The sequence below is a fragment of the Notechis scutatus genome, chromosome 2 (genome assembly GCF_049901735.1).
Source record: "Notechis scutatus isolate UNSWTSFEM ecotype Mainland chromosome 2, rNotScu1.2, whole genome shotgun sequence".
Lineage (NCBI taxonomy): Eukaryota > Metazoa > Chordata > Lepidosauria > Squamata > Elapidae > Notechis > Notechis scutatus.
This window is the reverse complement of record NC_142010.1, coordinates 157,210,137-157,222,644: the sequence shown is the minus strand read 5'-3', so window position 1 is coordinate 157,222,644 and position 12,508 is coordinate 157,210,137. Positions and strand designations below refer to the sequence as shown.

Below are 12,508 nucleotides of genomic sequence, written 5' to 3'. Positions count from 1 at the left end.
CAACAAACATATTTATAGTGCAGTTGCATAGAAGGCAACTCAATGAAATTCCACTAACTTTAAAATTATAACCATATTAAAACATATAAAGTTATAACCAGAAGTCAACATGGGTTTGTCAAAAACAGATCATGCCAAACAAATCTTATTTCATTCTTCGACAAAGTGACTAAATTAGCGGTCCAGCAAAATGAAATCCCTGGCTCAAAATCTTGGGAGTCCTGGTTGCAGTGGTTCTCAACCTTTTCCTCACAACGGACCCCCTTTAAATACGTTTTGTGGCCATGGACCTCCTAGACTTAACTCAAGTTTTAAATTATAACATTTCTTCAAGCCTTCGCAGACCCTGTGTGACAACATCATGGCCCTCCAGAGGTTCATGGACCACAGGTTGAGAACAACTGTCCTAGTGATCAATCACTTAAATATGAGACAGCAGTGTGTTGCAGCAGCCAAAAAAGCCAATGCAATCCTTGGTTGCACAAATAGAGTGATAAGAATCAAAATCACATGAAGAATTAGTACCGGTTTATAAAACCTTAGTAAGACCACATCTGGAATACTGCATCCAGTTTTGGTCACCTCATTATAAAAAATATGTTGAGACTTTGGAAAGAGTACAAAGAAAAGCAACTAAGACAATTAAGGGCCTGAAGACTAAAACATATGAAGAACAGTTACAGGAATTGAAGAAGGATTAGAGATGACACAATAGCAGTGTTCCAATATTTGAGGAGCTGCTACAAAGATAACCAAGTCAATCTATTTTCCAAAGCACAAGAGGGCAAGACAAGAAACAACGGTTGGAAACTAATCAAGGAGAAAGCAAGCTAGAACTAAGGAGAAACTTCCTAACAGTGGGAACAATTAACCAGTGGAATGGCTTGCCTTCTGAAGTGGGTGCTTCATCATTGGAGGCTTTTAAGAAGAGACTGGATGGCCACTTGTCTGAAATGATATAGGGTCAACAGTTTGAGCAGAGGGGTTCAATCAGAACTCTATCCTTCCAATTCTATCCTTCTGTTCTGTTCTCATCTTTCTTCTCTTCTTTCATGGAATTTACCCAACAATTAAGTCAGAAATAACTGAATAACTTAAAAACAAGAAGTATAATCAAGATTACTAGTGTTAATATATAATCTTATATTTACATTATATAAATATATACTACTCGTAGTATATTACATTATATTTGGAAAGATTAAACAGAATACTTAAGACTTTAGTAAGGCATTTGACAAAGTAGACCATAGCCAATTTCTTGATATGATAGAAAAATGTGGGATAGACAACAGCACTACTAGATGGATTCACAACTGGCTGACCAGCCACACTCAGTGTTTAGTCCTCATTGGTACTACATCTACATGGAAGGAAGCATGCAGTGCACTTAAGTATGAGCCAGCAGTATGCTACAGCTGCCAAATAATCCAATGCAACCCTAGGACGCATCATCAGAGGAACAGTATCACATTTTGTATGACACTAGTAAGACCATACTTGCAATATTGCGTCCAGTTTTCATCACTACCATACAAAAAAAAAAAAAAAAGCTCACTAAAGAGAGATCCAACTTAGAATTAGGGAGAAATTTCCTGACAGAACAATTAATCAGTGAAATGGCTTGCTTCCAAAAGTTTTTGGGGGCTCCATTACTGGAGATTTTTTAAAAAAATAGTTTGGATAACCATTCGTACAGACTGCTCAAGCTGGGGATTGGAGCACAAGACCTCCAGGGCCTTCCAACCTTGTTATTCTACGTTCTACTGCTAAAGTCACATTACATAAAAGAAAAGTTCCATTCATTTCTATACTCATCATCTGAATATTACTCAGAGAAGACAAAAGATAGCATAAAGACATGTTTTGCCAAAATGGTAAGAAGGTTTTTGAAACTTCAGATTTAATTATTTCACTGAACATATAACACTTCACTTGTGTGTCTTATGAGAAACTCTCAAAAAGCAGTGTGAGTTGTCTGATACTAAAATTTTGGATGAGAAGTGAAACGTTAAAAAAAACACAACAAAACAACAAGAAAGTCCAGTTGCCTTTGGGAAAGCACCTGGATGATTAATAATCTTCACAGACAAGTTAATGGGTTGTCTTTCCTTCATACATATAATTCAATGAATTGTTAAGGCAACTTTTGTCATTACAACAAGTTTGCAAAAACACCAATCATTACTGTAAGTTTGGGTTCCCTAGTCTCCCCATACTACAATAATGTATTGGTGATTTTGGAGAATCAAAAGAGATTTGAACAGCAATCATTACACTGGAAGGAGATCAATAGTGCAAGACAATGCTGAAGACAACACTCATGCAAACAGCACTAGCCAGGTCATAAACACCTAGATGTCAGTTCCTGCTCACTTCACCAATATACACCCAGCCTCTTTTAAGCTCTCTGCATCAGGAGATTCAAGCCAGAAGCTTGTAAAGGTTATTAGAAAATTCATCAGGCCACAACCAGATATCAAGAGGAACAGATTGAACAATAGGTTAAATAAATTTGCCCAGGATTGGCCATCCTTCCCCAAAGGGAAATACAGAGGGGAGAGATTCACACAACATTAAGTTAATGTTGATGCACAGGGACATTTAAAGTTTCCCAGGTTTGCTGCTTCTCCCTGCTGATGCATCCTGCTGCTTCCCCACCTCCAGCAATCAACTCCCCTTCACTGTTGGAGCCTGGTTGGGGGACAACAGAAAAGATAAATAAGCAAACCAAACAACTACCATATATACTGACCATCCACAGGAAAGAATTAGCAAATACAGAAAGCTCTTGTTGCATTTTACAAATGCAGGGTAAAACAACTTAAGTCATTCATTCATACATACATAGACATACATACATACATACCCTGAGGTCTCTGCCTGTGTGTGTGTGTGTGTGTGTGTGTGTGTGTGTGTGTGTGTGTGTGTGTGTGAGAAAGAGAGAAAGTTGTTTTGAGTATGAATCTTCTTGCTGTTTCTCTTGCAGAGGGCAAACTTTGTCTGTGCCATTGCAATGTGCCAGGAATAGCTTGTGCTATTCTAGCAATGAGGCTAGAGTTAATCTCTGATTAGACCCAGCAACTTACAAAAGGCATCTTTAGGATCCTGTATCTTCCTTGCTTGTGTGTTTCAGTAAAACAAAACTAAAGCTGATGCTGAAGAAATGCCTGTTCTGATATCAATCCTGGGAAACAGTGCTGGCCACTTGGAATAAGAGAGAGGAAACTTCTTTGCCATTCATTTTCTAAGTTTCTAAGCAACTGGAAGAGAAAGAAGCAGTAATGCCCACTATCTATCCACTATCTTCAACTGGTAACCACCATGTTGGATTACAGTTGGCAGAATTTCCAGTTATGCTGGTAGGAATCTTAGAAGACAAAGTTCAACATAGTTGGTGGGCTTATATAACAATAAATACCAGTATCATGTAGACCAAAATGTGTCCAAAGTGTGCTGTGCCTTTTCAATTTCAACCATTACCTTCTGTCTGTTAAAAATACACATGAAAGAATCTTCTTCTCCCTTCTTTTTCAGATGCTTCCCTAAATAATCTTTCTAAGTGGAAGAACAATATTTATCTTTTGCATGATACCAAATGCATTCTTCAAATTCAATGTCATTTGTGGAGTGGATGTGTTCGCCGAGAGATATTTTGAATTGACTGTGAAAATCAACCCTCTATAAATCAACATCCCCAAATTCTTTTATTTAGTTCATGTTTATCATAATGCTACCAGTTCATTTTTATCAGGGACGTACATCTCTTTCTTGTTTAACTACATTGTTAAAAACTCTCCTCCCTCAGCTTGATGGAATTTTTTTATTCTGGTTTTTCTTTAGCCTACGAATCAAGGAAACTGCCTTTTCTGACCAAGCCCAACTGACAGCTGGTCTTGAAAGCCCAGGTTGTTGGACTTACATTAACCCAAATACATTTTAAATTAGAAACAGGCAAGCTATGTCTACAGCAGTTACTTTTCACAGACTTATCAAACATTTGCTGGAATTCTTGCAAAGTAGTTCTGGATCACCAGCAGTGGCCTATTTTGGAGCAAGAATGAATTCATGAGACAGATCTCCACTCTGGAGAAATCTGGGCCAGTCTGAAAAAATAAAAGTAATTTAAAAAGTTAGCTACTCTTGTCCTTCAGTCTTTTAATGTCAAACACTCACTTTACTCATAAGGCATATGCTGTTGGTATCCTTTATGGTGAGTGATTTTGAGTACAATAGTGCAGGACCTATGCAAAGTATTAAACAATCATACTGCTGCATATTTACCCCAGATGCATGTCAGACTAAACCATACAAAGATCCCTAAGCGGTTGCTTGGGACACCAAACATTTATCCTGGCTCCCTCCCATATGATGTTGCAGAAGCTGGCATATCCAACACAGATTCATCAAGTGGTCCAGTCCCCTGTAGGAGTAATATGTAGGGCAACTTTTTCCAGACCAGACTGGGAACTGAGTTACTCCTTATGGTGGCACAAACACAACAGCTTTACATTCCTAAAATCAAGAGTATAAAAGTACTTCCTCCTTTTCTTCCAGGTGGTCTTGCTTACCTGGACCAAAATATATCTGTCTATCTATCTAAACCTGCTCAGTAATTCTACAACACTTAACGACACAGGAAATTTTAAATTCATTACTCATGGAAGATAACGACCCACCCACGATTCCCATTCCAAAACCACGCTTTCCTTTTACGAGGCCAAGAAAGGAGAAAACAGACCAAGAGTAGCCAAAACAGAACAGGGCCTGGGAACCAGGATAAACGTCCTGGGATGAGGGTCTGTTTAAGGAGAAGTGGGAGCGGGCGCTAACGGTGGAAAGGGGCTGCGGTGCGGGGGGCGCAAAGCACTCGAACTTTGCTTGGCGAAAAAAAGACAAGGTCCAAGCTTTACGGAGATCAGGAGATAAACGAAGAAGCCTAGCCCTGAAGTCCAAGTGGTGAGACGTGTGGAGAGGGGGGGAAAAACAAGCGGGAGGGATAAACCAGGAAATCGTGAGCGCGGTAACTTCCAAGGAGAGCGCCCAGGCGAGTGGGCTGCGCGCTTGCTTACCCAGAGCTCCGTGCCCCAGTCCATGCTGGCTGCGCTCCCGTCGTGCGCCTTCGCTTCCTCTCGTTAGGCCCACCTGAAGCCCAACTCTCCGCTGCCGCCGTTACCCCACAGAGCCCTACTCCTCCGGCCGCACAACCTCAGCGCCTGCTTGGGACACTCCCTGCTCCGCCCCCCGACGACGATCCTTAAAGGCGCAGTCAGGAGTTGTCAGCGGCTTGTCTCGTCTCGGGTCTCTTTGCGCCTTCCTTGTTTATTGACGCGCGCAGACTGCCCAGCCCGTCCTTCATCCCCGCCCGTCAGGATCCAGAAGGTCGAGAGCGCCATCCTTTGAGATGCCGGCGTCGCTGCTCCTCTCCGGCCCGAGCTCAGTGCCCGAGCCCCGGTTGATTCCTCTTAAGATAAAAATGGAGCGCAGTCCCTCGAGGGGGACCAACTCAGCAGCTGCTTCAAAAGTCCCGGAGGCTCGTTTGCTGGCTTTGGTAACGTCTTCCTTGCAAAAGCTGCGGAGAACCCAAAAAATGTACGCTGGTTTGTGGCGCTTGGGTTGATTCCAAGAAATACTTCCCAGGAAAAATGCCACCAGGCAGTTCAAGCCGGTCCCAAACACGGTTACTTAGAAATAACCGGAATTCGGGGCGGCGGCGGCGGCGGGAGCCGTTGTTTAGGCAAACAAGCCCTCTATTCTGCAGTAGGAGCGGATCTCCACGATCGTTGTTTTTTTTTTAATCGCCAAGCTGTCGAAGCGGATATAAAAGGTGTTTACAGCAGCAGGAGCAGGGATTTTGTTTGTGGTCGAGGAAGAAAAGTCCTGGGCCGAGGCCGGTCCTTCCAGATGTCCACGTGCTCCCGGCCTAGCCGACCCACCTAGGAAAGCGTGGTTTCGGTGTTTCCGCATTCCTCGTGGAAGCATACCTCCGGCTGTGGACGCCTGCCAAGAATTGCCTGAAGCCCCACAAGCCGGAATTTTGGTAAAGCTGTAGTCCCGTTTCTGCTTTATGATGCAAAAAAATAAATCACACACACACCCTTTTTTTTTTTTTTTGCTGGAAAGAGCGTCCTCCGCATCTAATAACGAGCACCCACGGGTGTTGATAGATCTTGTTAAACAACATTCAAGGAAATCAGTGGTGTTACTGATGCTGCAAATATGCAAATAAAGCATTGTGAATGTCTGTGGAAGGTGCAAGCAACACTAGAGGAAAGTCACATTGATTGTTTGGATTGCCTTGTGTCAAGGTGAACAAGACAGTGTAGCTTTTAATGAACACGACTTCATAGTATTGTAATATTTGTGGCCATTCCCACTTCATTCTTACCCCTTTCTGACCAGAGTCAGATCAAACCAAAAAAGTGTGCTCTGGTTAGGAGCAAACTGGCCTCTGTTGCCTACACCCATGCATACTTTTTTGAGGTGTGCATGGGGCGTAGTAAAACAAAGAGTTCCATGTCATTTGAAAGACTAATAACTCAGCTGCAGTAGCTGAGTATGCTTTAACAAGCACTACTTATGGTGAGAGTGCTAGGTACATATATCTAGCTTATCGAATAGAAAGATTAGGAGGGGCATTATAGCTGTCTTTCGGAATTTGAGGGATAGTCACAGAAAATATGGGGTTGACTTATTTCCCAAAGCACTTGAGGACAGGACAAGAAGTAGTGGGTGGAAGCTGGTTAAAGAGAGATCTAGAACTAACCTAGAACTAAGAAATTTCCTGACTGAACAATCAATAGAATAGCTTGCCTCCTGGACAGTGGTGGGATTCAAAAAAATTTACTACTGGTTCTGTGGACATGACTTGGTGGGCATGGCAGGGGAAGGATACTGTAAAATCTCAATTCCCTCCCCACCCCACTAACCTGCTTTCCAGCTCCGTTCTCCTGTGCAGGGCAACAAAAGAAGACTCAGCCGATCAGCTGGGACTTGGGAGGCAGAGAATAGATAGGGCGAGGCCAGTCAGAGGTGGTATTAGCCAGTTCTCTGAACTACTCAAAATTTCCGCTACCGGTTCTCCAAAACTGGTCAGAACCTGCTGAATACCACCTCTGCTCCTGGAGGTGTGGATGCTTCATCATTGCAGTTTTCAAAAATAGACTGGACAGTCATTTATCCATGATGTCTCCTGCCTTGAGCATGGGGTTGCAGTATAAGACCTCCAAGCTCCCTTCATTTGTTTTTACTTATTGAATTTGTATACCACCCATTTCCTCTGTAAGATGACTCCTGTCCCTTCCAGCCGTATGTTGGTGACTAGCCCATGCAAATTCAATGGATTCCAAAGGAGGAAGAGGAAGAACTGCAGGAGTAAAAATGGAATGCCTGGTGAAACTTCAGACTCGCACATTTATTATTGCTTAAGATTTCACAGAGCACAGAGGACTTCAAGTGGTTGGCATCAGTTCTGGAAAAAGGAGCACTTACCTATATTGATGGAAGTGAAATATAAAATACATAATTTAAAAAGAGAAGTGAGAGAATATTGTGGGCTTCGTATACATGTAGCCTTTCACTTACTACCACAATTGGGAACAGAATTTCTGTTCATTAGCAAGGTGGTTAAGTGAGTCGCACCCAATTTTATGACCTTGCTCTGATTGAGTGAATCATTGCAGTTGTTAAATGCATTAAGCCAATCCAGCTCCCCCCCCCCCAATTGACTTTGCTTGTCAGAAGTCATCTGGAAAGATCACTTTATCACAGGATACTATCTTAAAAGGCAAAAAGCAAACAATTAAGTGGCTTAATAAGATGTATAATGCTGGCCAGTGAGAATAACATTCAGGGGAACATGTGGCATTCCAGATTTTGCTGAAATAGAGCTCCCCAAACTCCCTCCTATTTGTTACTTTTTTTCTGCAAAATTCCAGAATTTTCTCACTCCTGATGCATGATTTTGGATTTCTTGTTTACATGACGTATTTTCTTTAGAGGTAAACTTATGCCCAGGAATGGATATAGGATTTCACCAAACTTAATAAAAAATATAAAGTTTCTCAAGGCTTTTTTGTAGTAAGCATAACAAACTTGCTCAGCAAAATATACCTTGACCCTCCACAGCAGGAAACTTCACACCAGTTTTCCGTGCTCCTAATTTCAGCAAATTTTGCTTCCTTTTGCATGTGAACTTTAGAACCAACTAATATGGGAAGGAAATGACTGCAAAGTACAGATAGTGCACAACTTATGACCACAATTGATCCCAATATTTCTGTTGCTAAGTGAAACAGTTATAAGTTTTGCCACATTTTATATCTTTTCCACAGTTGTTAAACGAATCACTTACAGTTGTTAAGTTAGTAACACAGTTGTTAAGTGAATCTAGCTTTTACTTTGCTTATTAGGTCACAAAAAGTGATCACATGACCCCAAGACACTTGAACCATCATAAATATGAATCAATTGCCAAGGGTCTGAATTTTGATCATGTGACCATAGGGAAGCTGCAATGTTTGTCTGAAAAATGGTCATAAACCACCTTTTTCAGTGATGTAACTGAACGGTTACCAAATGAACTGTTGTAAGTGGAGGACTACATGTAAAAAACCCCGTGGCAAATTTTACGCTTGTTATGCGCCTTCACAGAATCCTGTAATGGTGTTATTGTGATCTAGAGTGAAACAATGTTGAGGTTTTGGCTTGCTTCCTAGAAGTATACAGGTAATCCTTGACATATAATAATTCATTTAATGACTGAAGTTATAACAGCACTGAAAAAGTGACTTACGACTGTTTTTCACAACTGTTGCAACATCTCCGCGGCCATGTGATCAATATTTGGTTGCTTGGCAACTGGCATATATTTGATGCTTGCAATGACTTAGGGCAGGGGTGTCAAACTCATGTCAGCGTCATGTATTGTATCGTGACTTTTTCTCCCCCTTCGCTAAACCGGGCATGGCCAGCATGTGATGCATCTGGGCCACGGGCCATGAGTTTAACAGCCCTGATTTAGGGTCATATGATTTTATCTTTTGTGACCTTCTGATACAAAAAGTCAATGGGGAATCCAGATTCACTTAACATCTGTGGGAAGAAATGTCATAAAATGGGGCAAAATGCACTTAACTGTCTTGCTTAGGAATGGAAAATTTCAGATCAATTGTGGCCATAAATTGAGGATACCTGTATGATAAAAAAAATTATATATTGGTTTATGGCTATAAGTTCTATTCTAAACAAAGTGTACCATTCATTAAATTTCCACACACATGCATACATTAGGGTTGCTTTCTCAGTTGTGTTTTCTGTCTCTTTTTGTGTTTATTGATTAATGATTGCTAACTGCAACATGTAGCCTAGGCCTTCTTTAGTGTTTTCCAGCTACCTGAAATCACCAGAGCAGCAGTGGCTGTTTTATAAAAACTCCCAGCACTCTGTCAATCCTGCTAAATGTTGTGTGACTATTAGATTGATGCACATTATCTACCCTCACATCAGTATATTAGATTATACTGCCACCTATGGATCCTTGAGTTCTAATATTCCAGATGTGGTTCGGATGACAAGTCCAAGAGTTTCCAACCAGATTACAGTTGTAGGCTTCAAATTTCTGAAGGATACCAGTTGGAAAGGCTGACTTGGATTATAGTTATAAGCTAAACAAGAACATCAAGGATTGTTAGACATTTGCAGTATAATTTACTACATGTAGTCCTCAATGTATGACAGCTCTCTTAGTAACTATTCAAAGTTATAATGGACCCAAAAAGAGATACAACACGAATTCAAAGTAACAAAGGTTACCACCTCCCCATCACATGATCACATTTTGGCTACTTAGAAACTAGCCCCCATATACCGTATGTCCATTTGCAGCATCCTGCTATCACAGGTTTATGGGTTTTTTGACGAAAACGGATTTATGTCTGGTTTCCAGCAAAATATGCCCATTGTAGACAATGGGTTCATTAATGACTGTAGAGTTCGCTTAATGATTGCAATTTTCTTAACGGCCGTGATGATTCACTTAACAACCACTGCAAAAAGTCATAGAATTGAGTTGGTCATGATTACTCACTTAATGACCAGCACAATGTACAACCATCATTCTGGACTCAATTACAGTTGCATGCTGAGGACTACACCTGCACATAAATATCGAGACAAAATAATTTTATTCTAATAACCATCCAGTAAAATTTAGAAAGGGAAGCTTAAACAGATATTTTGATCTTGGATGTTTCAGGATCAGCTTTTTTTTTTTTTAAACAAATTTTATTAGTTTTTAAAGACAAACAAAACATAAAACATAAGAACATAAAACCTCTTTTCTGAAAGCTACTTGTAAATTTTAACAAGGCAAATAAAACATTGTTTTATATATAGTTCTAAATTATCACATTTCCATATAAACACATGCATATCTTTTTCAAATTTCTCGTTATTTATCCCTTTGCTTTTATTCAATTATATTTCTTTTCTATATTTGTCTATTTTATATGTTTTTATTCATTATACTTATATTTTCATCTGACTTGTTTACAATTATTCTCTTCTAACATTCCTCCAAGGTTTTATTAATTCTCAATCAAACATAAACACACAAAACACAAAACATAGAAACATAAAACTTCTTTTTGAAAAGTGGCTTAACCCCGGGTTACATCTTTTTGTACAGACCTAAATCAAATTCATGCTCATCTTGTATACCATTACTTATGTTATTTACCATTCTATATTTTCTATATAACTTCTCCCCTCTTTTCACTCTCTTAATTCTATTTTATTTATTTCATCTTAATTTAAATCATTATACTTGTATCTTTTCCAATTTTCTATTTATCTCTTCTCTTTAACACAAAATTTCTCCTGTAATCACTAATTGAAGTATGACGTCTTTCTATCTTTCCCCTAAATTTAACACTTAAAATAATACATAGTTTCCATTCTGATTCTGCTTAGTACATTCTACATACTACATTTTAAAATAAGAAAATAATAATTTATAATATAGTTAGATATATAATTTCCATTCTGATTCTGCTTAATACATTTTACATACTACATTTTAAAATAAGAAAATGATAAGTTTATAATGACATTAAAACAATAGCAAATCAAACTCTATCATTAAATCTTAAACATTTTACACATTCCCTTTAATATTTTATTAAATATTAAAGTCTATCATTAAATCTTAAGCATTTTGATATTTTAATATTTTGTTAGATCTTGTAATATTCCAATTTTCTATTTCAAATACAAATACTACAATACAATCTTGTGTACTTTTGCAGAATCTCTTTTTAATTGTACTTTACCCTTTGTCTCTAAAAAAAATCTGCTTTTTCCCATCTTGTTTCAAGCCTTTGTGACTTCTTTTTCCTTTTCCCCTTCCTTTCTTATCCAATCTGGCCTTTTTACCCCCCCCCCTCTCTTAACCTCCGCCTTTTTAACCTCCCCTCTCTGTTGTATTCCTCTTTTCTGTTGCTTTCTGACATTGTATCGATTTTTCACCTTATTTTTCTCTTTCTTGGTTGTTTTTTTAAGTCTTAAATTCTCCATTTTCCTTCCCCTCTTCCTCTCTTCTTTCTTGGCTAAAGTTATTTGTCCATTAAAGATGGCTTCTTCTTCTTGTTGTTGTTGTATTTGCTGGTAGGTAGAAATCGCCATTTCTAAGAAGTGGAAAACAGATCCAAAAGAGCCCTTGCCTTCTTGTTCCTCTTTAATTTTTCAAATTCCATTTTTAATTCTTCCACAGATAATGCCATTGTAAGGTTTTTTCTTCTTTTTTTTAAACAACCCAAATGTTTTTAATCTTAGAGTAGTTTCCAAAAGTCCCAAAGTCATCAAGCGATCCAAACAAACACGAAATGTTTCATTTAGCACCTTCTTCTCTTTACACTTTCTCCTCCTGGGGCAATATCAATTACAAAGTTCCAAAATATATTTTTGAAGTCTTATTGTAGTTAATCTCTAATCTTACAAATTCCAAGCCATCTCCTCCAGCAAGATCTTAATATAAGTTTTTTTTTTACCTCTCCCTTCCCACTTATAGCAAAAAACTTTTGATTTTTACCTTCTGTGCCAAAGCAGGTTTTTCAATGTCCATTTGCTATCTCCATAAGGAAGGAGAGTGAACTTTCCCTTTTAACACTTTCGTTCGCCGCTTTAACAATCTCCTTTGGAAACAATATATCATTCAAAAAAATTAAGTTTCCAGGGTATTTGGATATAACTTGGAGTCCCGGTTCAGCCAAAAAACTTTCACTTTCTGACACTTCCTCCTGCGCGATCTTGTCCGGCTGAAGGTTTCTTTGTGGCGGCCATTGTTGACCGCCGCTCCACCGCCTTAGAAAAAAGGAGTCTAGTCGGCTGGGGAAAGGGGTTGCGATATCCCCAGACCCCTGCCCGGATCTCCTCTATCTTCCATTACCTCTCCGGGGTAACGACAGCCTCCAAATCCGGTTGGATCGGAGGCACTTCAGCGGTGAGCGCA

The 12,508-nt window shown here is 39.4% G+C and overlaps 1 protein-coding gene across 3 annotated transcripts in view; it reads right to left on the bottom strand.

Annotated features, from left to right (window-relative positions):
- The window catches only part of TRIP10 (thyroid hormone receptor interactor 10), a 63,927-nt gene extending 57,825 nt beyond the window's left edge, over positions 1 to 6,102 (bottom strand). For 2 of the 3 annotated variants that reach the window (XM_026679549.2, XM_026679551.2), the window contains exon 1: positions 5,073 to 6,102. In XM_026679549.2, the coding sequence (XP_026535334.1) occupies positions 5,073 to 5,096 (24 nt within the window). In that variant the 5' untranslated portion in view covers positions 5,097 to 6,102. Of the gene's footprint in view, positions 1 to 888; positions 980 to 5,072 lie in introns of those variants that run through there. The other variant, XM_087957000.1, reaches the window with a different exon arrangement.
- Between the last annotated feature and the right edge of the window lie 6,406 nt (positions 6,103 to 12,508).